Source organism: Papio anubis, chromosome 2 (assembly GCF_008728515.1).
Source record: "Papio anubis isolate 15944 chromosome 2, Panubis1.0, whole genome shotgun sequence".
Classification (NCBI taxonomy): domain Eukaryota; kingdom Metazoa; phylum Chordata; class Mammalia; order Primates; family Cercopithecidae; genus Papio; species Papio anubis.
Window position 1 is genome coordinate 177,729,230 of NC_044977.1, and position 25,675 is coordinate 177,754,904.

Here is a 25,675-nt window from a genome sequence, read left to right on the forward strand (position 1 = left end):
TTTCGGGAAACAACACTCACTGGGTAGGAGTTAAATGTTCTTATAGGACTTATCAGAAAATATTCATAAATGTTCATCTGGTAGATTTTTTAATGTGTTAAATACTTTTTTCGATATAGATATGATTGCTCTTCATATCAATAATTAGAAATATCTAACCAGGAAAATTTGAGCTCACTTAGAGCCACCAATCTAATAGAACTGTTGAATCCCTGAAAATAAAACACAGACACAGATATGTATTCAATCGAAATATATTTGTCTACTATCTACAAAGTGTGAACAACTGGTCTTAAGAAAGCAGACAAAAGGCACAAAATTAGTATTACTACAGAGAAGCATTCATGCTATCTGGATTTTATAAATATTGAAGTGGCACAGTAAAAAATAAATTAAGCATTCAGCAAAAACCGGGTATTTCATTTTTTCCTTGCTTTGTATTTTGGTCACTCCTTTGACCTCATGTGTAAAGACTGAAATTTAACTGAAACCATGGAATATTTATGCAGGCGTTATGTATGTTTTAATCACAGTGCTTTCTTGCAGAGTTTGGGTTAACCAGAGAGGTACACTTGAGGAAAAAATAATCCACAGGAAATTCTCTTCTCTTTCCCCAAACTAAATACAAGATTGAGGCTGTGGCTGTGCATGTTTTCATGTGCATATGTGTATTTAACTTCTAAAGCCCTTTTTCATCACAAAAGAAGTCTCCATATGATTGACTGGTTTTCTGATGTAAAAGAAGCAACTTCTCAAAAATGTATGACTAGCGCTGTGACCATGAGAGATGGGTGGAAAACTCCTTGGTGGGCCTTGGCTCTTGGTTGTCCCAGACGTGCTCCATCCTGCAAGGCTCTGGCATAAATCTTTAACAGCTTCCTGCCAACCCCCATCCAACAGGAAATAGTTGCTTATCTTTCTTGGGCACGGACAGACAAAACACTGAGGTGGAGAGGGAGGTGAGAATCACAATAATTTTGAAATGACAGCCACCCATACTTCTACTAGGAATGAGCCACTTTCTCCTATATGGACAATGATTAGGCCATGCCAGTTCACCTTCATTTTGACAGGAGTTGACTAAGTGAGAATATCTTTGTGAGTGTAAAACATTTTTGGCAAAGTGAAAAATAGAAAACTTCAAACTTCATTGATAAAAAGGAGCTTATGTTTACGCACTTTAACCTTTAACCTTGGTGAGTGCAGTATTTACATGTGTAATCATACTCAGATGTGCACATAGTGCATGTGTGTGAACATATACAGTATGTACATACACATGCCCCAAATGGCTCTTGAATAAATTCATTCCTCTAGCAGAGTGTGGGGGTGCACTTTTCATAGTAAATAATTTCTCTGTTATCATTTCTTGGATTCTAATACAAGGTCTCAGTGAATGCCAACAAAACCCTGATACTCTACTACTTTAATATTCCTACAAAAACAGGGCTATATGGGAAAGCTCTGCGCCTCCACCCCATCAGTGTGCCTTCCAGAGGGGATTGAAGTATACCCAGCCATCACCCTGCAAGAGAAGAAAGGAGGCATTATTACATGGAGACCTCTCAACAGGGAAAGGGGGAAGCAAGGATAACCGCAGCCAGTCTGTGTCTCTGTGTCTGCCCTGTCTTAATACCTCACACACAGGCCAGGCTGCTGGCCTCAGTACCCCTCCTCAGCCCAGCTGCTCTTCAGAGACCTAGATGACCTTGACCTTCCCACCCTGGCATGGCAGGAGGAAACCCCATGAAATGAGCAAAATAAAAGGGGAGCTTGGTTGGCTTCCATCCATCAAGGCTGATTATTTGACCAAAAAAAAGCACTTTGACAGTGGGACAAGAGAAAACAGAGTAGCTAGATGAATGGCCAGGGGGAAGAAAAGGCAAGGGAAGTGACTTCCAGCCCACCAGCCCACAGGTGAACACCCAACAAAGGCTTTCTCCAGCAGGCAGTAGTCACAAACAAATCAGCACAGGCCAATCAAACATCAAGTGGGAAAAAGGCAAGAATTAAAATGGTATTAATACATACCATCATGACTAGAAGGCGCTATACTGAATAACTGTGCTGGTGTTCAGATGACTCTTATTCCTTACATGTCCCCAGCCCTTCTGTTATGGACATACTGGCTTTTCTTAAACCCAGGAAGAACTGTAAATGTTTTTTTCGATGTTGTTGCTGTTTAATGCACAACCTTCCGCAAAAGTCAGACAAACTAGCTCTCTCAAGCTACTAGCTCTCTCAAGAGAAAAGGGATCCACCTCACCGAAGGATCTTTCGAGGTTTTACCTCACCTGGGCAGGGCTCCCACACAGGGTCCCCACTCAGTGACCCATAAAGGCAGAGTCTTCTCCAGGCAGCTTTCCTGTCTGAACCAGAATCCAACCTTGAAATCTCCTTCAGTCCACAACCCACGGTTCCTGACTCTGGGGAGAACAGTGGTGGCTCCCTGCTCTTAACATGAATCTACCCCAGTTAACCTACTATGTTGCCCTAACTCACTTCTCAAGAGCCTTGGATGTAGACAGAATAATCCCTCTTTGTAGCAGAAGTCAGGGGTTAGCAGCACCTGGGCTAAAGAAAGCCCACAGATACATTTTGATTGGCTCCTGGTATTTAATTTTTTTTAATTCTTTGACCATGCAAATATGAGATTTCTCATAAAAATTCAGATTTCTGGGCCGGGCGCGGTGGCTCAAGCCTGTAATCCCAGCACTTTGGGAGGCCGAGACGGGTGGATCACGAGGTCAGGAGATCGAGACCATCCTGGCGAACACGGTGAAACCCCGTCTCTACTAAAAAATACAAAAAAAAAACTAGCCGGGCGAGGTGGCGGGCGCCTGTGGTCCCAGCTACTCGGGAGGCTGAGGCAGGAGAATGGCGTAAGCCCGGGAGGCGGAGCTTGCAGTGAGCCGAGATCGCGCCACTGCACTCCAGCCTGGGCGACAAAGCGAGACTCCGTCTCAAAAAAAAAAAAAAAAAAAAAAAAAAAAATTCAGATTTCTGGCTCCTCATGAACAACTAGACAACCTGTTGTCACCGGGAGATGAGTGGCATCTGCCCCAGTCCTCACCGGCCTGCTGCCCATTGATGTTGCTGGGTTCCTGTGGGCTTGCTTTAAGACACGTGGCTCCTACATATTCATAATGTCCAACTCTGTTCTCAGAGTGCTTCCCAATCCCTCCACAACTTCAAGAGCGTGAGGGCTTCAGCTGGGCACACAGTGCCTTGCCCACTTGCCCCGATATTATTTCTAGCTTCCAGTGTCACATTTGCAGGTGACAGCAGCAGCATTTTAGGCACAGGACTCAGGCTGGCCTTCCCCTGCATGACTAGCCCTTGTGGACCACAGGAGGCAAAGCTCTGAAAGGCAATTCTTCATCAGTGAGGGCTCCAGCCCACCCAGGTGTGGAGATGGGCTGTGAGGCACTCCACAACTAGTTTGTGACTAAAGATGATGTAACAGGGGCCATGATGGTTTTCTTTTTAAAAATAGAACAGTATCCAGTCTGCAGTCCCATTCCGTTCCCTCGCAGGCAGGCTGACATGCTTTTCTGACATAGGGATACTGGAGGGGAAGTGTCAGTTGCTCGGTTCTGCCTTCCAGAAGGTTTCATGAATATTGTGGCAGAAAACCTGTCCTGAAGCCTGATCCAAAGCTGGAGTCAGAACCGAGATGCCCCAGTCTATCCCTGCCCCTGGCTGGCATTTATCCAATCTGGGGGGTCAGCAAGAAAAACCCATCTACCCTCTCAGGACAAGTTCTCTCCTGGGCAAGGGCCCAATGACAGACGGCAGAGTTACCTCCTGGATAAAATATTTGGGCTTCCATGGTGCGCGGAGGTTCTCGCGCTTCCGTTCCTCTACCCGTTGCTTCTCCTCCAGGTGCCGCTTCTGCTCGGTGGCTGCGTCAATGTCCCCCAGCCGCAGGTATCGGGTCACCTCCCGCCAGAGGTTCCTGGGGATGGGTGGAGGAGAGGAAACAATCAGCCAGGCCAGCTGGCTGCAAGCTAACAGAACTCTGCCGGGAGCAGCCAGAGCAGCAAGGGGCATCCAGGCGAGCCCTCTCTGGGGTAGCTCATCCCAGACACCTCAAAGACCCCAAGAGCCTGGATTTGAACCCAGGGCTACCCAGCTCCACCTCTGTGCTGTTTCTACTCTCCACTTGTACCAGGCAGCATGCCTTTCTCAGGGCCCGGAGTTTCTGGAAATCAAATCTAAGAGGAGTAGTAGTAGGCATTCTGCTACTACTACAAACAACGATAGCAGGCATATATGGCATTTGCCATATTTCTAAGCATTTTACATACATAAACCTATTTAATCCTCACAGCAACCCAATGACATATTATAGATGGTAGATTCTTATCTCCATGTTACAGAGGAGACAATTTAAGGTCTACATAAGGTTAGGTGACTTGCCCAAGGACAGCACACTAGTAAATCAGAATAAGACCTGCTTTCCCACAAGGGAACGTGGAATTAGGGGTTAGAGGCTGATGCATGTGTGGTGTGTGGGTATTTGTGTGTGCATGCTTATAGTGCGGGATCTCTCTTCTCCCCACGTGTCTACACAAAGCCACTTCTCTGCTTCCTGCATTCATTGTAGAACGCAGCCTAAAGGTAGTGAGGCCAGGCTGCTTGGTTCACTACCCCTCTTCAGCCCAGCTGCTCTTTGGACACTCAGATGACCTTGACCTTCCTAACCTGGCATGGCAGGAGGAAACCCCAGGAAATGAGCAAAATAAAAGGGGAGCTTGAGTGGTTTACATCAATCAAGGCTGATTACTTGGCAAAAAAAGCACTTTGACAGTGGGACAAGATAAAAGGAAAGCAGCTAGTGTTTAACACTACTTTGTATTTGGCTTATGCTTTACACACAGCTTTCCTCCTCAGGACGTCCTTGGGACCAGCCTGTATTCAGACATACTCTGTTCTAGGGAGAAAGGAAAGGAACCATGATAAATCAGAACACCACCACCTAAGCACTTCCTCACTTAAATGCACCAGAAGGTCAGATTTCACAGACGAGGAACTGTCAGAATGCCAGGTGGTGGAGATTCCCTCCCTGGCTTCTAGAAAACGAGGCCTCTTCACCAGGGGCCAGTGAATGCCCATCATTAGGTCCTGGGCCAGGGAGCACATCTACAGCAGGTGTCCTTAACCCTTTCCCCAGCAAGGGCTCAGAGCAGCAGGAAGGCTTGAATGCTGGCATGGTCAGGCTGAGGACAGGCGGATGGGGCTGCCGGTGAACTAGGGACAGCCAGCAGCACCTCCTGGGGGTGCAGACGCCAACAGAAGAAATCCCATAGTTCCCATAGGCTAACAAGCAACAAAGAGTCTTAATAAGGAGTAGCTAAACTACTCTGATATCCCTGGAGGAAAAGTAGCAGGTGATCATAGTTTTGTTCTCAACAGCCAGATCAGAAACAACAGTCATGTTATGATATGAACCACAGCTTTCCCCATTCTGGGAATGCTTCATCAGAGGCAGTGTGGCAAGGGGATGGGTTTCTTCCCTCATTGCAGTCTTTCCCTTGTCCTGCTACTGCTGCCCAACAGGATGGACTGAAAAAGACAACTGGTAAGAGTCCAAGCTCTCCAGTTAGACACAGAGAAAGGCTGTGCTCACTGTCCTCAAATAAACTGATTAACAAGCAAGAGTGCACTAAATCTACAACGAAGCAAAGGTTCCAGGGATACTGAAGCTCTGTTTCCATTAAACCCAGTTATTAATATAATGTATTATTTATACATACTGTGGTATCCCTGCTTTGTTTCCACTTATAAGAACTGTTTCTATTTGGTTACAAATTCTTGTAATAATAGTAAAGCTTTCAGAAAATCATTTGTAATTTCATTTTAACCCTACATCGTATTTCTAAAGAGTGTATGCTTTTAGATTAGAGCAGCAGTTGGCAAACATTTTCTGTACAGGGCCAGAGAGTAAACATCTTAGGCTTTGCAAGCCATATGGTCTTGGTTGCAACTACCTAACTCAGCCATTGCAGCAGGAAAGCAGCCATAAGCCATATGTAAATGAATGATCATGGCTGTGTTCCAATAAAACTTTATTTACAAAATCAGCCTCAGGTTGGATTTGGCCCACTGGCCGTTTGCTGATGTCCTACATTAAAAAATAAAACTGGCATATTCCAAGGATATTCTGCTTCTGTGCCTGCATAAACATCACATTAAGTGGCTGCATTATATTCATACCATAGCCACAGAATAGATATATGAATTGAATGGATACTTCATAGTTTACTTAACCAGTTTTCAAATATTAGACAGGTGATTTCTCTTTCTTTTGCTGCTTAGTTTTTTTTAAACAAAGAACAAACCATTTTATGTTGTTTAAATTTTTTCTGAATTTAAGAGTTTGTCCTGAGAACAGATTCTTAGAAGTAGAACATGAAATTAAAGTGGATTAATGAATTGAAAGCTACTGATCCATGCAGCTAAACTGCACACACTCCTACTAGAAGGACAGGGTATAGAGTGTCAGTTTTACACTTTCCCAGCATTTAATTTTTTTTTAATAACATTGTTAATCTGGCAAGAAAAAAATAGTATCTCATTGACTCACTGTGCAGTTCTTTGATTACTATCAACTCTCTGTATTTACCTTTGCAATTAAGCAACAGATCAGTTGACAAACTTTTGCAAGACAAGCAGTAAAAGTCTGCTGAAGTCTATCCTCACACCCACCCCATGACCGCAGAATGACTTAACTGAAAGCTGAAAGGTTCTGCTCCTAAGTGACACACAGTAGAAAACTAAAATATCTCAAGAAGCCAGGAGAACATGATTCCTGGCCTGTTTCCAGTCGCTAAGCTTTCAAAGTCTTCTTTCTTCTCTGTCCCTTGAGTCAAGTGCCCAGCATGACTAAGCTGGAGAGGAAGACAGCCCAATTCTCACCTGGACTCCATGGGCCCCTGCTTCTCAAGAGGTCTGATCTTCTTGGGATACACTGGCAGTGTGGTTGTGTCGATGACTTTGGTTTCTCCATTGCTGTAGGTGAACTCTAAAGTACCATTCCATTCCCCATGGGCTTTACAAACAATGGTGTTGGTTGGGTTGTGCTTCACTTCTGCAGTAACCCTGAATTAATAAGTCAAATGAACACACTTTGCAAAATGATAAAAACAGAGACTTCAAAGGTACACCCATCTATAGAGATTTTTTTTTTTTTTATCAAGAATGGGAAGGAGGGATTGTTTTTGGAGCTTTGCTCAAAGACTAACTCTTAAAAGATGATCTAATATCCTTGAACAGCAAAAGAAAGCATCACTGGAAAAAAAAAAAGTCTGTAGATTAGTTAATAGTAATACAGCAATGCTAATTTCTTAACTGTAATATTCTGTAAGATATCACTGGGATGAAAATCAGGCAATTCAAGAAAAACAAAATACGTGGGAAGGGGACGAGAGATAAAAGACTACAAATATGGTGCAGTATCTATAGCTTGGGTGATGGGTGCACCAAAATCTCACAAATCACCACTACTTACTCATGTAACCAAATACCATCTGTACCTCAATAACTTATGCAAAAAATTAATTTTTTAAAAAAAGGAAAACAAAATAGCATATACTCTCTCTTCTCCAAAATAGCATCTAATAATGCTACATTTTAACCCTAAAAAGACTATAAGAGTGTAGGGTGAGCTTTTCAATCCTTAAATCAGGTCTATTTTGTATGGGGTCAAACATGGTTGCCCACAATCCCAACAGAGCTTACGTTGGAAAAGGAGGGAAATATCCACTCCAGCATCCACACATCCCCTGAATGAAGGCTGAGCAGAACCTAGAGTCTCAGTCTCAATCAATACCTTCCTCTCACAGTAGTGGCTCTGAGGAATGACTTCAACCTCTCCTTTAGAGGGCCTCTGTGGAGATTTGTGACCTCTCTTTCACCTGCCTTGCCTGTGGGAATTCCAAGTGAAAGCAGACTCCCAGCTCCCTCTCCACCACTGAGCTTTCTGCGCAGTTGAAGGAACACCGCAGAAACAGGGACACCTGCCCCAAAGCAGCCACGTGTAGGGTCTAAACTCCCCTTTTCCTTAAGGCCCAGCTCAGGCCGAATTTAGAGTTTTCAAACAGACTGGGAGGCTTTCTCCTTGAGCCTAAAAACAGTCAGCAAGGCCGAGGCTCACGGGCAGGTATGAGGCATCTTCTGGGTTGCACACAGTGGAAAGGTGTTAGTGGCATGCTGGTAAATATTTAGCAACTGGATCTCCAAAAGGGAAAACACCTGATTTGTACCATTTGCCAATTTCTGTGATGCCTATCATGGCTGATTTCAACACCAATATGATAGCACTGAACGTGAAATACACACAAATCAGTTCTCACGAGCTGGTGTGTGCTGGTTCCAGGTGCCCCCAAAGGGTGTCCACATGCCCCTGTGACACTCTGACACACTCACACTAATGCCATGCAGAATAATGCTTTCCAAGAAAATGGGCAAAGATGGAAGCTTGTTTGTATAGTATATCTTGCTTATGCAGTAGAGCTGTGCTGAAAGAGGAATTTTTTTATAGCTGCAGCAATAAAAACAATTGTATGCTTCCTCAAACAGCAGACCTCTCCTTCAATGACTTAGACTTGGGCTTCCCAAGTTTTTCAAAAGAAAGAAAGGATCCTGACCTCATGGATGCATGACACAGAATTGAGGACAGTGTAGCCAACTAATGTGAAATGGGGAACTGTCTGGCTATGTCTGGGTTCAAAGATTCAATCACTTTAGAGAAAAGCAACAAACTGTGGCTTCAGAAGGGAGAGTTTATTCCAACAAACAGAAGTGCTTTTATTCTCTGGCGTCTGCTCTGCAAATGCGTCACCAAAGATTCAACCTTAAGTTTAGAGTGGGGAGGACTCCAAAAAACGGCCATGTAAGGTAGGGAAAAGGCATCTCTTTTGGAAAAGATCTTAACAATTTTATCTTGATTTTCAACTCATCCCATTACTGAAACTCAGTCTTCTAATAGTGAAAGGAAACTCAGGGCATCGTGTTAAGACAAAGCCAGAGCCTCTCCAGCCAGCTCCTACCTGTGGACTTTCCCTCCATAGAAAGGCTTCGTGTGGAATATCACCGTCGCTGAGTACCCAGTCTTGGCACAGTTGATGCTGACTTTTCCTCCGAGCTCCACCCATGGGATGGTGAGAATGGACCGGGCGTAGGCACTAGGCAGGGTGAATACGTACTCCTCCCCGTGTTCCAGGAGCCTCAACACACCTCCAGGGAGAGAGGAGGGAGAGTTAGCCATGCAAAAACACCAAGAGGGCACGGGGGATCAGAAGAAATGAAGACGGGAAACCACAGAGCCTCTTGCACAGATGTCACATCTCCCACCTCTGCAGAGGTGAGCTGCTCGTTCATCATGGGCTCTACTGTGTGAAAGGCACTGAGAATACAGCAGTGAATAAGATAGACCCACTTTCTGCCCTCAGAGAGCAGAACAGAAAGGTGGTCATTAGTCACCAAAGGAACACAAAATTATAACAGTGATAAAGGTGGGAGGGCAAGGCGGCCAGCACAATGGAGGCCTCCAAGAGGAGAGACTCACCTGGTAAGGGAAGGTTTCCCTAAGAAAATGAACAGGGGAAGGAAGAGTGTTCTGGGCAGGGGGGAAAGCATGTGCAAAGGCCCTGGGGTAGGAAGGAGCCTGGTAAGTGTGAAGAGGCTGGGAAGAGGGCCCACATGCAGAAGAGAGATAGTATGTATAGGTGTGGAGGATGACCAAGTCGGCAGGGGCCAGACCTTGTCTTTTAAACTTCTAGGAAGAGTTCTGCCTTTAACCCGAGAGCTACAGAGACAACCTCAATGGTTCTCACAAAAATAGAGAAATCAGGCTGTACAGCTGCTGTCAGCAACCTCGGGAAAGACACCTGCCAAGAGTGGGAATCTAACACTTACTGCCCACTCACCTCCAGAGGAGGGGTTCTCCAACCTACAACCCAAAGTGGGAAAGGCCTTATTCCTCTTGAAGCAATGAAGAATTAGGTGGGTTTGTTCATTTCTCTAGGGAAGGGAACGGCCACAGTTTTCATCAAGTCCTCAAAGACCACCCCCAAGGTATAGAAGCTCCCAGGACTGCTGTAGAGTTGTATACAGAGGCCCTATACAGACTGGCAGAGGCTCTGAGACCCAGCACGACAGCTCTCTTAAGATCACGTCTCCACAAGGCACCTCTCAGTCTCCCATCCAATACTCTGGCACTTGGCTCCCTAGAGATGCACATTCTCAGCTCCACTCCAGCTCACCCCAGGCCTCGCTCTAGGGCTGCTCTGAGCCTTGTCAAAAGCACTCTGAGCCTTAGGAGGGTAGAGGACCAGGGGTGGTTAGTGACGGCACCTTCCTGGGCTTCCAGTCCTCCACTGGAACGAGTGAAGAGTGGGGTCAATGGCTCCCACATGAGAGCACTTTCCAGCTGCCAGACGTTCCTGGGAGCTCCTTATGAACTATCTTCTTCAGCTCACAACGGCCCTATTTGGCAATGATTATCGTTTTAATAAGAATGAGAAAACAAACTTTTAGGAGAGGTTAAGTAATTCAGCCATTTGGTACTTCCCTCTTAGGCTAAATACGCATCTAAATCACTTAGAGCTAGAATTTGCCTAGGGGAGGCAGGGAAGGAGAGAGAAAGAGAGAGAGAACCAGAACACCAGGAGGATAGTGAGAGAGAGAAGGAGGGGGATGGGGAGGGAAGGCAAGTTTCTTTTAGTACAGATGAGCTTGCCAGGGGAGTCTGAGGAGAGATGGGGTTAATTTGTACAAAGGAGTCATGATTGCTCTTAGTTTCTAAAGCCAATACTAAGATGTGTTCGACTATAGTTCAATTTACCCTGGAGAATTCCTCTAATTGCCCATGCACTACGGTATTTAGGACACAGTAGGCTTGTCCGAACCAGCAACATCACTCTCAGCTCTCAGTTAAGTCCATTAAAGTCAGTTTTCCCAATCCATGAAATACTTGGCTGGTTCTAAAAACCCAAGTTGACATGCTATAGTACGTGTTTAGGAGCCTCGATCCCTCCCAGTGTGAGGGATCCTCAGACACATGGACACATGCAGGCACCCAGGAGAAGCAGATCATCTGGGCTGGACTGGAGGGCAGATATCACAGCAGCATTTACATCCTATCTCTCTGGCTGGGAACATAATTGAATACATTTAATGCAAATCCACAAATAGCATAAGTCCACTACACCAAATACACTGCATATCAGAACAGACGGGCCTTCTCCCCTCTTCTCTGCTCCAGCTTGCTGGAGCTCTCTTGACTAAACTGATCTTGCTAAAAGTAAAGCCCAGACCACCTCTTGCTCTCACTGTTACTCATTCTTCCTTCTGCATTTTAGAGAGAAGAGCATCCAAGATGACCCTGGAGGCCCTGTCCTATCCAAGCAGTTAAGGGAGGAGTGTTGTGTTCTGAGAAGAATTAGACATTGGTGTTTCAAGCCTGATAGTTTCTGATCAGGACCCCTGGAGGAGAATGGCCAAGTCTGACACTATGTTTTGTTCAAAGGCTACAGTTGTATCTGACTTCTTTGAATTGGGTCGAGAAGACAGCCTAAAGCAGGTGGAAAATTGCAGCCAATGTCAAACACAGATCAATACTTGGTTCTTCTTGACCAACAGCCAGGGAAAGTGGAAGAGAGAGAGGTCACCTCAAATATCCCTCTCTCTACTCAAGTTTTATCTCCCAAGACCCTGGTTCCTTGGGTGCCAGCTGTATCCTCAGAGACTTGGAAACGGTGGCAGCTGAGAGAGTCCCCTGGACTCTGTAGAGAAGGCTACCATTCACCATGCCTTCAAGGCCTCAGAGGAGAGGGTCCACCGCCACCCTCCCCACAGCACTAATGGACTAAGACAGCCCCCAACTTAGCTATGGTTCAACTTGAAATGTTTTGACCTTACAATGGTGCCAAAGCAGTAAGTGCTCAATAGAAACTGTGCTTTGAATTGTGGTCTTTTCCCAGGCTAGTGATATGTGGGATGACCCTCTCGTGTAATGCCAGGCAGCAGCAGTGAGGCTCTTTTTCTTTTTTGGAGACACTCAGTCACTCAGGCTGAAGTGCAATGGCGCAATCATGGCTCACTGCAGCCTTGACCTCCTGGACTCAAGCAATCCTCCTGAGTAGCTGGGACTACAAGCATGCGCCACCATGCCTGACTAATTAAAAAAAAAATTATTTGTAGAGACGAGGTCTCCCTATGTTGCCCAAGCTGGTCTTGAACTCTTGGGCTCAAGTGATCCTCCTGCCTCTGCCTCCCAAAGTGAGTATAAACAACTTCCTATATAGTTTGGATATTTGACCCCCTCCAAACCTCATGTTGAAATTCGATCCCCAATGTTGGAGGTGGGGCCTAGTGCGAGGTGTTTTGGTCATGGGGAGGGATCTCTCATTAATGACTTATGGCCAGCCTAGCAGTAATGAGTGAGTGCTCACATTAGTAGTTCTTGCAGGAGCTCCCCTGAAAGCTAGTTGTCAAAGAGAGGCTAGGCCTGTGCAGTGGCTCACTCCTGTAATCCCAGCACTTTGGGAAGTGGAGGTAGGAAGATGGCTTGAGCCCAGGAGTTTGAGACCAGCCTGGGCAACATGACGAAACCTTGTTTCTACAAAAAAATTTAAAAAAAAAAATTAGCTGGGCATGGCGGTGAGCACCTGTAGTCCCAGCTACTTGGGAGGTTAAGATAGGAGGATTACTTGAACCTGGGAAGTCGAGGCTGCAGTGAGCCATGGTCACGTCACTGCACTTCAGCCTGGACAACAGAGTGAGACTCTGTCTCAAATAAATAAATAAATAAATAAATTGAAAAGAGCCTGGCACCCCCCCTACCTTGCTTCTGCTCTTGCCATGTGACCCCCACTCAGGGGTTCCCCTTCCTCATCCACCACGAGTGGATGTAGCCTGAGGCCCTCGTCAGAAGCAGATGCTAGTGCCACGCGTTTTGTACAGCCTGCTGAACTGTGAGTCAAATGAACCTGTTTTCTCTCAGGTATTCCTTTATAGCAATGCAAATGGACTAGGACACAACCCATCCTCTCCAGTGTGCTGTGCTGCCAGATGATTCTGCCCAATGGCAGGCTCATGTAAGGGTTCTGAGCACGTTTCAGGTAGGCTGGGTTAAGCGAGGATGTTGCTAGGCTAGGTATATTAAATGCAGTTTCAACTTAGGATATTTTCACCTTCGGATGGGCTTATTGGGACATAACCCCGTCATAAGCCAAGGAGCATCTCTACTCGGTAGTAAAATCCTTCCAGGCCAGCAGTATGTCTCCCTGGCATCATAACCTCGCCCCTGATGTCTACGGCCTTCCTATGTTGTGGTTCACCCTTCATGTCCTTAACTGGGATACCTGGGGGACTCCCACCGCTTGCACGTCTAGCAGGAAACCTCTACAGACTGGGAACACACAACAGCCACAAACTCGGCTGGCTGGTATTCCTAGTCTCATTCATAAATATAAACTTTGTAGTAAGGTAGGATTATACAGCTGTGATTTTCTTCACCATGTTTTTTCATGGAGAATATGCCACAGCTTTTTTAACACCTGGGTGAAATCTCAAGAGGATCATTCCAAGTCCTCCATCACTCACCAGCCTGGCAATCTTAACTTCTCTGTGCCTCAGTTTCCTCATCTGTGACGCAGAGACAGTGGTATCTGTACCTCCCACGGCTGTGGTAAAGATGGAGAAGGCGATTCTAAACTCAGCCAACAGCACTGCAGTATGGCACACTGCCAAAATCCTGAAGGTTTTATGTCTTAATTACTCCTCATTCTTTACAGCGGCCCCCTCTGTGGGTATCGCCACCTGGCAATAAAGAGGAAACTACAACGTCTTCCAATGGGCTATGCCTGTGAGGGATGGAAGAGACACAGGGCAGACTTTCTCTAATATAGCACTTTGCATAAGAGATAGCATCCTCCTCCCATTTGTCTTCAGAAAAATCTCTTCCAAATCAAGGTACATTTTCCCCCAAGTCCTGGGGGAGGTCAGTGAGCCTCAGAGCTAAACTGATTAGAAGGCACTGGCTAGACCACATGCCTTTGGCTTTTTTTCTGAAAATCCATAAATGTGTGTTCATTCATTAAATCACCTGCAATTATGCCTTAATACTCACTCCTTTTTTGCAGGGTTACATTTTAAAAAAAAATCTCTCCTTAACATGAATAAAAGACTATATTAAAATTAGACTTACAAATGGGATCACAAATATAAGTTACTTCTTCATTTGGCCTAACAGCTAAGAAAAGCTTTAAAAAAAACATCAAATAATCAATCCTTCCATGCACGGTTAGTCCTCAGGCTGGGAAATCTTCATTTGAAATTCCACAAAGTGATTCACCAATAAACATAAAAGCAAAGCATTAAGATTTTCAAACTGATAAACTTAAAATAATTTTGTGCCCAACCTCAATCTGAGGAACCAAAATATTCATGTGGGACATGGATTCTGGAAAGCAGAGTCACAGAAGGAACTCTGGGAAGTGTGTTTGCAGACCCGGCAGCATCGGCACTCACGAGCCCAGTGGCAATCATGTCACTTCCTCTCATTAGAACTGTCTTTCCCCACAGACTCAATTAAGAGCCTGTACCATTTACTAGGCATTGATTCAGGCATTTTGAGGGAAGTGGGCTGCAAAGAGCGGCCGAACGCCCCGCAGCTCCACAGTGGCGCAGGGTTGGGAGGGGTGAGCATCCCACACCATGGACAGAAGTCTTAGGTTGACTGAATGGTGTCAGCTCTCACTGTCAGAGCAATAGAAACGAGAGGATGGGAGAAAGCGGTGCAGTCTCTGGGGTCAACCTGAGTGAATTCAGGGCATAATGAAGCACTTCATAATAGCATTTCATTACAGTCAAATATGCCACAGCCTAAAGGCCATGATTTAAGAGATAAGCCCACATAGTTACATTCACAATTTCAAGTGGACCCATGTAAGATCTCATTTTTATAATGAGGAGATGGAAAAAGCATTATTTACACCCAATCAACAAATTCATGGAATGTGCAGGAAATATGCAAGGGAAGGGAAACTATCTGACCTCCTGCCTTCCCCCAATCAAAGGAGCTCTGAGTGTGGGAGCCAGAACCTTCTGCTTCAAAGTTTGGAGATTCTCAGAAATCGTTTGTGTGAAAAATCAGATCCTGTGTTACAGAGGACACATTTCAATTCATACAAAAGATAAGGGGATATGGCTACTGGAAGGACTTAGGCAAACTCAAGGTCTCACCAGAACGAGCCAAGAGTCCCCCAGCCCTGCCCAGGCCCACCCACAGCAGGAGAACATCAGGTGAGTGGCCAGGAAGAGCCATGTCCAGGAGAGGCCTTTCACAGTCTCTCTCCAGAATCTTCTTTCTGAACTCAGCATGCTATTGAGAAGTTCTGAGTGGAATTTTCAAGCAGTTAGAAAAAAAGCAGCAAATTCTAATTCTGCTTCATCTGCAGGCTGCATCTGAGGGCCTCAGGAGAGGGTGTTCCACGGCTTCCCACCCACGACACTGTGGTCCTGGGCTGGGTAAAGTGAATCAAGGGCTCCGGTCCCTGCCTGCTGCCTATGAGTAACGGAGGAGCTACGATCTTGAGACCTCACAGGCCTACCCTGTGGAGACACAGACATTCAACAACGGCCAACAGTAAGACAGAGTAAAGATGTCGGTTAGTTCAGGGGACAGAGGGCTAAAAGGACCTCATCACTCTCTCAAGTTCAGTTGCAGAGGCAATGAAAGGAGGCCACATGCTGTGCTGGGCTGAGGGGTGACCTGTTGATGGTGCGGTTTAAATGAAAGGGCTCGAGACACCAGAGGGAGACAGAAAGGACGAGGGTGCAGGGAAGCAGAGGGAAGACGAAGATGATGAACACGCTGTGTAGAGGGAAGAAGGGAAAGATGAACACATTGTGTGGGGAAGGGAGAATAACCAGCTTTAAAACACAATCACACACGTGACACCACTGCACACCCACCTCCTTTTTGGAGCCCACTGCTGGTGGTCGGAGACAGGGGAACAGTGACTACTATTTGGTAGGGAAGGAAGGATCCTGAAGGGAGAGACTGCGTTTCTGTAAAGAATTCCCTAAACCACTAACAATGGATTTGCAAATCTACCTTTTCAAAAATGTCCACATATTTGTCTAACGGCAAGAATTAGGGGCTCACAGACTGAGGCGTTGACCCGTTACTTCAATTTAAGAATCTGGCTTGACCATGCCTTGACAAGCAGCAAGTGCAGGGAAATCCCCAGACAAAAGGCATTCTATTCACCAAGCACTTACTCTGACTAATCACAGATTCAAACTGTGTGTGTATGTGCATGTGTGTGTGTGCATGTGTGCATGCGTGTGTGTGGGAGGAGGGGTGGGGGAAGAAGAGAAATAAGAAACAACTTCCCCCTCTGCTTCTATCTTTGCACTGGGCCCTCTCCACTTCCGCCTTCAGCCTATTCTTCACTCAGCCAACACGGATGCTGCTAAAATCATGTCTACCCTCCAGCAACTGCCATCTCACAGCAAACGGCAAAGTCCTTCCAGGTCCCCAAAATCAGATCCCAAAATGTGGCCTCTCCTCTCTGGCCTTATTTCCTCTCTTCCCGGCCACCCACTCACTCTGCTGCAGACACACTGGCCCCTGGCTGTCCTCAAAACACCCCAGCCACTCGCTCGCAACTTGGGGCCTTACTACTTGCTGTTCTTTTTTGCCTAGAAGACCCCTTCTTAAACCTGCTTCAGGCCCTTCCTCAGCTGCTCTATCTTGTTGAGGTTCACATTAGGGAAAACTGCAACCTCCCTGCCCCAGCTTCACTCTCTCTCCTCCTTCCTACTTTGTCTTAGTGTCAATCATCATCTATCACACTGAGGACTTCACGCACATGTCTTGTCTTCTCTCTGGCCCTCCTGCTGGAGCATGAGCTCCCGGGGGCCCGGAATCTGTGTGCTGTGGCCTCTGCTGCATCTCTGGCATTAAGGATGGTGTCAATCACTTAACAAATAAACGGATGAATGGATAAGTGAATGGGTAAATGACAGATTTATTCGAGCCACCACTGTTACAGATAAGGAGGTAAACATGTTTAAAATACTATCTGTAGAAAATGTGCAAGGAATCATCTTGCATACGGGACATAAATACAAAGTGTGAACTGCCTTCTCTACCTTCTCTAGCAAACAAACATATTTCATCTTCAAAATATTTATTATGTGGGAAATTTAGAATAAGGAATAAAATTAAATACAATGAGATGAGTCTCCTGAATACCAATTTTTGTTTTTAAGAAAAGGAAAAGGTTTTTCTACCAATATAAACCTCATAGCATGAGGCAAGCCTAAAGCAACCTACGAAAACACAGAGCCCCAGATAAGTCAGAACCAGGATTAATGTTGCTCCCATTCTTATTACAAACTTAAGTATAAAAATCAATGTGAACAACTCCTCCCACAGGGGAGTCCTTGGCAATCTTCTCCATGCTTTCAACAGGAAGAGCTACCCGAGTATTCTAACCAGAGCTCTCAGTTCATGCAATTTCAAGAGTCCCCAGTCTGGGCTGAGACACACTTTTTGAAACCTGCCAGGGGGCTTTAACCCAAACAGTACTGCATGGTGGCAGCTCCCTGTCGCTTCATCCAAGGAGAAGGCAGAGTTCAGGAGAACAAGCAGTCACTGGGGTCAGAAAAGAGGCCGGTGAGGAAATATCTCTTGTTCCTCTAGCCCTGCCCCGCCGAGAAACACACTTGAATCAAGTTTTCTCAGTGTCAGAGAGAGGCCTCAACAGCCCTGGCTGTGTCCATGTAGGGCTCTAACCTGCCTTGACCAGGTCCCCCTTCCCTGGCCCACCGCCTGCTGCTCAACCCTGCTCCTCTGCTCTTCCTGGGCTTGTGAACTCAGGGGGCTGCCTGAACCTCCTCAGATTCTGGTATCTCATCCACAGGTCAGAGATGAGCTGAGAAACGGCCCCTGACTGAAGGAGACCCCAGCAGCTGCCCTGCATCCCCCTTCAATGCCTTGTGCTGAGGGCAGGATGGATATTGTTGTTAATTATGCACAGGTTCCTAGGCAAGCTGCCCCTCTCAGGCTCCTCATCTGTGAAATGAGGATAGCTGGACTCATCCAAGGTCTGCTGAGCATTCTGAAGCAAGAGAATCCTTTTGGAAATAAACTTGTATAGGGAAGTCCATCTGGTAAACAGGTAAGGATGGATGGAGATGCTCAGGCTGGAGTGGACTTGGGAAGAAGACCAGCCTCACCACTCACTCCCTGTGCCCCTCTAAGGAGCCTGGGATTCTCTACAGCACAGCTGGAAACCCTGGAGCATATGGCGGACAAATGCCCTTTCAGCTACAAGATGTCATGGTCCAGTCATCACTGGTAACAGCTCCTCTTTAAGAAGAGAGACGACTTCTGGCATCCCTCTCCCCTTGTCAACAGCAGGAAAAGCCAGACAACCCAGTCATAAATTGGGACTTTTCTAATTGGAAAATAGTTGCAATACTGCACTCTCACAGAAGATAACCTAAGAGGGGGAAAATATTCATTATTGATGAGGTTTATCTAAAGATAGATGTATTTTTACATCTTTCCCCCACAGATACAACCCACCTCCATCTGAATTGTGGAAAAGGCCTAAACTGGGTGGCCCAAGATCATCCTGGTAACAGGCGTGTCCCTGGCCTCCTGCACAAATTAATGAATGTCTCATTGGTGAACTTCTTGATCCTGATTGATCCTTGAGAGGAAGGTGTGAGGAGTGCAGCAGGAGCTGGCTGATTACTAGACCTGTGTGCAAGGAAGACCCCGGTGAAGGCCCGACATGAATGCTGAGTGCATCTGTGGCCACTCTGGAGTTGCCGTCTTATCTACGCAAGGGGGATGGCACTTTGGGGTGTAAACCTAACAGAGAAGCGGAACCCAAGAGTGGGTATTTTCCTGAATAGAATCATTGCATGCAAACCATAAATAAGGAAGAATTGTCTACATTTACAGTCCCCAATTCGTCTCCTTCCTTCTCTCTTGACTTTAGTCAGATTTTCACTAGTGCTACTCCACTGACAACTGCTGTCAAGGTCACGAGTGACCTTCATGATCCAAAATCCATGATCGCTTCTCAGTTCTCATCTTACTGAAGTAACCAGGCATCACGTGATGCAATTGATCACTGTCGCACTTTGAAGCCCTTCTTCACTTGCCTCACAGGGAGCACCTTCTCCCATTCCATTCAGTCTACTTCTGTTTCTTCACTTGCCTCGCGGGGAGCACCTTCTCCCATTCCATTCAGTCTACTTCTCTGGCCACCCCTCATCAGTCTCCTTGGCTGGCCGTTCATCTTGTGGACCTCTTCATGCTGCTTAATGCTTCAGAAATCAGTGCTCACTCAGCAGTCACATTAGTCTCAAGGCCTTAAATATTTTATCTCAGCCAGGACCCTCCCTATAAAACTCCAGCTTGCATACACAATTGCCTACTCTAGCACTCCCTTCAATGACCAAACCCTAACAACCGCCCTGAGCTCCCACACTCTCCCTTCAAAGTAGCCCAATACCCAGCCCTCAGTCTTCCCATCTCAGTTAACAGCTAGTCCATCCTTCTAGGTGCTCAGGTCAAAACCTTGGCAACACTTTCTCTCACACTCCACATCCCATCCAGAGGCAAATCCTCTTGGCTCTAACTTTAGAACCCATCCAGATCCTTACTACTCCACTACTTGTACTTCCTCCACTATTCTCCACCTGGTCCAAGCCACCATCATCACCTGCTTAGTTATTCTCACAAACTCCTCCCTAGTCTCCTTGTTTCCACCACTACCCCTGTCAGGGTCTGTTTTCAACAAATGGCTGGAGCAGTCTTGCTGAACTGTGAGATTGAGCCTGGTACTCTCCGGCTCAAAAGTGCCAGTGGCTTCCTGGCTCCCTCACTGTAAGAGCCAGTGTCCTTAGCAATAGCCCATGAGGTCCTACATAATCTGGCCACCATCACCTCCCTGACCTCCACCTGCCCCTGTTCACCCTGCTCCAGTCACATGGGCTTCCTGTCTCCATCCCCATGCCAGGGACATTTTACCTCTAGGCCTCTGCCTCGTTCTTTCTGCACACAAACTCTCTCCCAGTGATCTATAAGGCTTGCCTTGCCCGCTCTTTGCCCACTTTGGGTCTTTGCTCAAAGAACACCTTAGTGAAGCCTTCCCACTGGCCAGCTCATCTCAAAGTTCAACTGCCCTCTCCCTCGTCTTCCCCAGACCCCTACCTGCTTTATGTTTCTCTACAACACTTATCGTTCTTCAACTTACCACACAACCAATTTTATTTACTTATTTCATTTCCCCATGAGAAAGAAGGAGAATAGAAGCATCATAAGAACACAGCTTTTTTTGGTCTGTTTTGTTTACTCAAGTAGCCACAGCTCCTAAGGCAATGTCAAGCATCCAGCAGGTGCTCGATAAAAATGTGCTAAGGGAATGAAACATGCTCTTATCTCATGGGGTTTTGGAAGGGCTTCTAAGGAGCCATGTACTCTCTGAAACTCAAAGACAAATTTGGAGTTCGATTCTTTTTTTCTAGGAAGAGAATCACAGCCTTAGAGCCTTGAAGAGATTTGTGACTCAAAAATAAGTTGGAAGAACCAGTAACACAGACGCTTGAATTTAACAAGGATTATTATAGGTTTCTTCAAACAATGAATAAACTTCATTCACAGCCATTTGCTAAAATAAGAATGTGTGATCCACCAGTGGCGTGATTATACTATGTTCTTTCTTCAGAATTTCTAGCATAGAGTCGAAAGATTTGTCTTGGGAATTTTTATGAGCAGATTTTGAATAGGCAGCATGATTATCCTCATTGTCTGTGAGCCAGAACACCGGTGAGGATGAATAAAAATGTGTTTTCACAGATTTGGAGGCCAACTCTTATATTCATGCAAAGCTGAAAGAAAAACGTACCTGTAAGACGCGCACGCACATGCACAGCACGGGAAGGTCCAGGTGCGAAGGTCCAGGTGGGCGGCTGTCAGGCAGATATCCATTACCTTGGCCCCACTGGGAAATTACCAGACCTTGTCCCCAAATAACAAAACCCATCCCTTTTACCACCCACCCTCTAATTCCAAAACAAGTTAAAAACAACAACAAGAAAACTCCACACACAAAATTATCAATCATCTACCAGGTATAGAAATGTCACTGTGTAAGAGCCAAACTCCAACACACGACATGGCTTACCTTCCCCTATCATAGAGACCCCCACGGACATGCCCATGAACTTGCTTTTGGTCCATACATGAGTGTTGACGCACAGTCTCTTCTCCTTGCACTCACAGTAGAAGCAGGAGATGGGTGGGTGATGGGACACTTGCTCAGCCACAAACCTTAGTTTGTAGCTTTTGGAAGGGTCATCGGCCATTGGGTGTTCATGACAGCCAGCAGGAGAGCAGGGAGCAGTCCTCTTAGGCTTGATCCTGTCCTTGGGAACTTCCCAGGAGCAGTGAAATGTCTCGCCTATGATGGGGTTGTAGGGCTTCTTGGCTAAAGCGCCCTTGCGGCCCTCGTGAAAGGCTGTGAGATAATACTCCACGAAGCAAATGACTCTCTCCTCTGGTGTGGCCCCAGCGGTGATGGCCAGCAGTAGATCTGGGTGCGCCATAAAATCTGCATACATCTCCAGCAAAGATCGCTTCTCCAGGATAAAGGTGGGAAGCACCACCTACATTTGGAAGCACACAAAGTCAGACAGGAATCCCTGGGATTACATGGAAAAGCTGAAAAGAAAAGTAAAGGCTGCAACCACTGTCAAGCAAATTCAGAACATCTCCAGCCAGGGAGCAGTCTGTTTTGACTTGTGCACAAATGACAAATCAAGGGAAACAATATCAAAGAAATGAGAAGTGGCAGTGGAATCAATGGGAGCCCAGCTTTGTCAACAAGACTGTTCTAAGTGATTTTCTTCCTTGCTTACCTGGGCTAACACAATAGTCTCTGTCCCAGTCTCCACTGCCATCTCTCCCCTAGCTCTCCATTATTTAGGGATGTGAAGAAAACAGCCTCAAAGGGCTTTTCTGTATTCCCCCTGCCATCAGGCACGAACAAGTGGGGCGGCGGGGGTAGGGGAGACGGCAATCAATGTGTTCCCACAAACATGGATACTGGGGTTTGTTGGTGCCACTTCATAGGGGGTCCAGACAGACCAGGACCCACCACCAATGACAGTGTGCATTGGGAGACCTCGGTAGAAGAATGGTGTACAAGCCCCACCATGACCGAGGAAGGGTAGGACTGTAGAAAGAGCCCACCTCCAGGAGGGGGCAGGCCCATCAGCAGGCAAATATCCACAGAGCTGCCGCACAGAAGAGGGGCCATGGTGATTCCATCTGTGAAGGTCGGTCCTCAAGGCTGGTCCAGGAGAAACCAGTGGAAGTTACAAAGCAGCCTGGCCCTGAACCTGCTGAACCTGCTGCTAAAGGACTGGCAGAGTGGCTACCCCTACGTTTGTTATTGGCACCATGACTGAAGACAGAAACCTTGTAGGGGCCCGGATAACTCTGGTAGAGATAAGACAGAGACTCCTCATTGATCCGAAGTGGATCCAGGTGGTTACTCAGGGGGCTCTACAACTCCAAATGTCTGTAACCCAATGATTACTTGATCATTTGCTTTAAGTCACTTAAAGCAACTGAAGGTATTCTGAAACTGAGAAGCCCATAACTCATTACTGTTGCTGCTTTTTAAAGAAGAGAAAGTCCATTTTCACTGTCCTAGAGTGATCTTAAAATAACTTAAAACAAATATCGGGTATTTGTTTTTTTGTTTGTTTTGAGACAGAGTCACCTTCTGTCACCCAGGCTGGAGTGCAGTGGCACAATCTCAGCTCACTGCCACCTCCACCTCTTGGGTTCAAGCGATTCTCCTGCCTCAGCCTCCTGAGTAGCTGGGACTACAGGCCCTGCCACCACACCCAGCTAATTTTTTTTATTTTAGTAGAGACGGGTTCTCATCATGTTGCCCAGGCTCATCGTGAACTCCTGAGTTCAAGCCATCCACCCACCTCGGCCTCCCAAAGAGTTATCGGGTATTAATAATCCACCCACTTAGCTGCAACACACAGCCAGCTTTAACCCGGAGCATCTCATCCTGTTCCTCCTAATGTGGACTCACAGGATTTTGAAACTGGAAAGCTAGCCCGGATCTGCTGGGCCATGCAGGCAACACGCCGGGTTCCAGTGAGTTGACCAACACCATGGGCCTGGTATACAATCCCTCTTTACATAACGAATTCTGTCCTTCCTTTCTGCAGTCCTTCACCCCCATGAAAACATTTGGGAGGCTGTATGATCACGGACCACAAATATCACACAGGCTCACAGATCTGTAACCCTGACTCTACTTCAGGATTCCAACCCCGTTCCCTGCAAATGGCTTGGATATGATGGAAGGGAGAAGAGACGCTGCTGTGGTTTGAGTTTGTCCCCTCCCAAATGTGTGTTGCAATTTGATCCCCAATGTGTCAGTGTTAGCACGTGGGGACTAGCAGAAGGTGTGTAGGTAATGGGAACAGATCCCTTACGAAGAGATTAATGCCTTCCTTCAGGAGCGAGTTCTCACTCTCTCAGGACTGAATTAGGGACCGCAAGAACATGCTGTTCTAGAAGTGACTTTGGCTTCCTAGACCCTTGTGCTTCCCACGTGATCTCTGCACACACCCGCTCCCTTTTCTGCCACGTTTTGACCCAGTGCATGGCCCTCACCAGAAGCCAGCCAGATGTCACACTATGCTCTTAAACTTCCCAGTCTGCAGAACTGCGAGTTAAATAAATGTACTTTTCTTAAAAACTACTCAGTCTCATTCTGTCACAGCTACACTCAAGGGACTAATACAGATGTCCAGAGAGAGACAGGCAGACATGAGAACAGCAAAGTACAGAAATTTCAGGGGAAACTAGAAAAAACCCCGTCTGCTAGAGAGGTAAAGCTTGGTGGATCTCCTTTAATGCTTTTCTATCTTTCATTTAAAAAGTATGTCAGGAGAAAATGTACCTGTGCTAAATAAAAAAGCAGCCAGATGTAAAATTGAACATGTAATACAATCCAAGAATCATAAAAACACTCAAAACGTTAACATGTCTGTCCGGGTGATAGAACTGAGGGATTTCAACACTCTTTTTTCTGAGTATCTTTCTGCTTTGCTTTTATAATACACACAAAGAAGAAACATTATTTAAAAACACAACTATGCAAATCAATGGAGGTTTCCTAATTTTCTTTAATCCACAACTTGAAAAAATTGAGAATCTGGCTGTCCTAGGATCTCATCCGGCCAAGAAAAGCATTTACCTTGAAGCAGCCTTCAGATGCCACCTCTATCACTTCCTATGCCTTTTTCGTGGGGACAGGTCGTCATTCAGCAGCCATCACTGTGCTCTCTGGGGGCTGCTCTTCCAATGAGGCTTCACTGGGGTCAGGCTGTGTTCTCCCACCACATAGCTGTCCAATAGCAGAGTAATTGACCCCCAAATACTCATCACACTTCCCTCTTCTGCCCCAGAATCACCCAAGGGCTCCCCTATGAACTCCACCCAGATAGGGTGGCACAGGTTGCGGAGTGTGAATTTCAGCAGCCTGGAAATCCCTTAATGAAGCCAAATCACTGACAAAGGACAGGTGGCCAACAAATGTCTGCATCTGCACCCCTTCCACAAGTGACTCCATCTCCTGCTCTCTCCCTTCCCAGGTCCAAGGGGCCCTGTGATCAGAAGGCAGGCCAGGGAAGGGGAAGGACAGAAACATACACGGAGGCCATCAGCCCTGACGGGTATAACTTCAAACAAAGATAATTTCGTAACCTCGGCTCGTGTCTTTTTCCCCACTCTATGGCAATGGGGCTTCTGTGGCAATAATTCCACCCTGAACACGAATCCTCATGTTTGTACCCAAGATTAAAGTTAACAAGGAAAATCGATACAATGTTTACTCTCTAGTTATGTACTTTTGAAAAGGAGAAGAATTTAAGATATTTCCCCCAATTTAGTCAGCATTTCTGAACTCAGAAGCTGAAGGATTAAAAATAAATAAGTAAGTAAATAAATAAGAAAAAGAACTCTACTGGGAACCCTGAGTCATGGAATGTCAGAACCAAACGGCAGCCTTCAGGATGATTTCGTGCAACACCCTGGTGCCACAGGCGAGGGCACTATGCCTGGGCCACCCAGTGGCTGAGCCAGCAGGGAACCTCAGGCTCCCAGCTGCCACCTCCAAGTCCCTGTCATTACCCCATGACACATCACGATTATCTGTTTCTGGTTAACAAGAACATCTTCTCTCAGTGGACAAGGGAGACAGTTAGGATGTCTGAGCCACCCCAGCTGCTGTCATGGATTAAGAAGAGGGGAAAGGACCAAGCATGGTGCCTCATGCCTGTAATCCCAAGAATTTGGGAGGCTGAGGCAGGAGGATCACTTGAGGCCAAGAGTTTAAGACTAGCCTGGGCAACACAGTGAGAACCCATCACTACAAATAATAATAATAACAATAATTTTTTTAAAAGAAGTGAGCAAAGGAGATAGAATGGGCAAGACTGTGGGACATGAGCCCCACCTTCTAAGGCCATTTCACTCTTCCCAACATAGCAAGAAAATCCACCATTCCAAACACTATCATCAACATCATAAATGGAAGGGAGA

General features: G+C 46.2%; 1 protein-coding gene across 11 annotated transcripts in view; it reads right to left on the reverse strand.

The window, feature by feature from the left end:
• Positions 1–238: 238 nt before the first annotated feature.
• The window catches only part of OSBPL10 (oxysterol binding protein like 10), a 325,500-nt gene continuing 300,063 nt past the window's right edge, over positions 239–25,675 (reverse strand). For 7 of the 11 annotated variants that reach the window (XM_031662892.1, XM_031662896.1, XM_031662895.1 and 4 more), the window contains 4 exons: positions 21,225–21,705; positions 9,054–9,240; positions 6,922–7,104; positions 3,745–3,958 (listed from right to left, as the gene is read on the reverse strand). In XM_031662892.1, the coding sequence (XP_031518752.1) occupies positions 3,745–3,958; positions 6,922–7,104; positions 9,054–9,240; positions 21,225–21,705 (1,065 nt within the window). Of the gene's footprint in view, positions 1,526–2,984; positions 3,959–6,921; positions 7,105–9,053; positions 9,241–20,945; positions 21,010–21,224; positions 21,706–25,675 lie in introns of those variants that run through there. The other 4 variants (XM_031662893.1, XM_017956006.3, XR_004181986.1 and 1 more) reach the window with 3 other exon arrangements.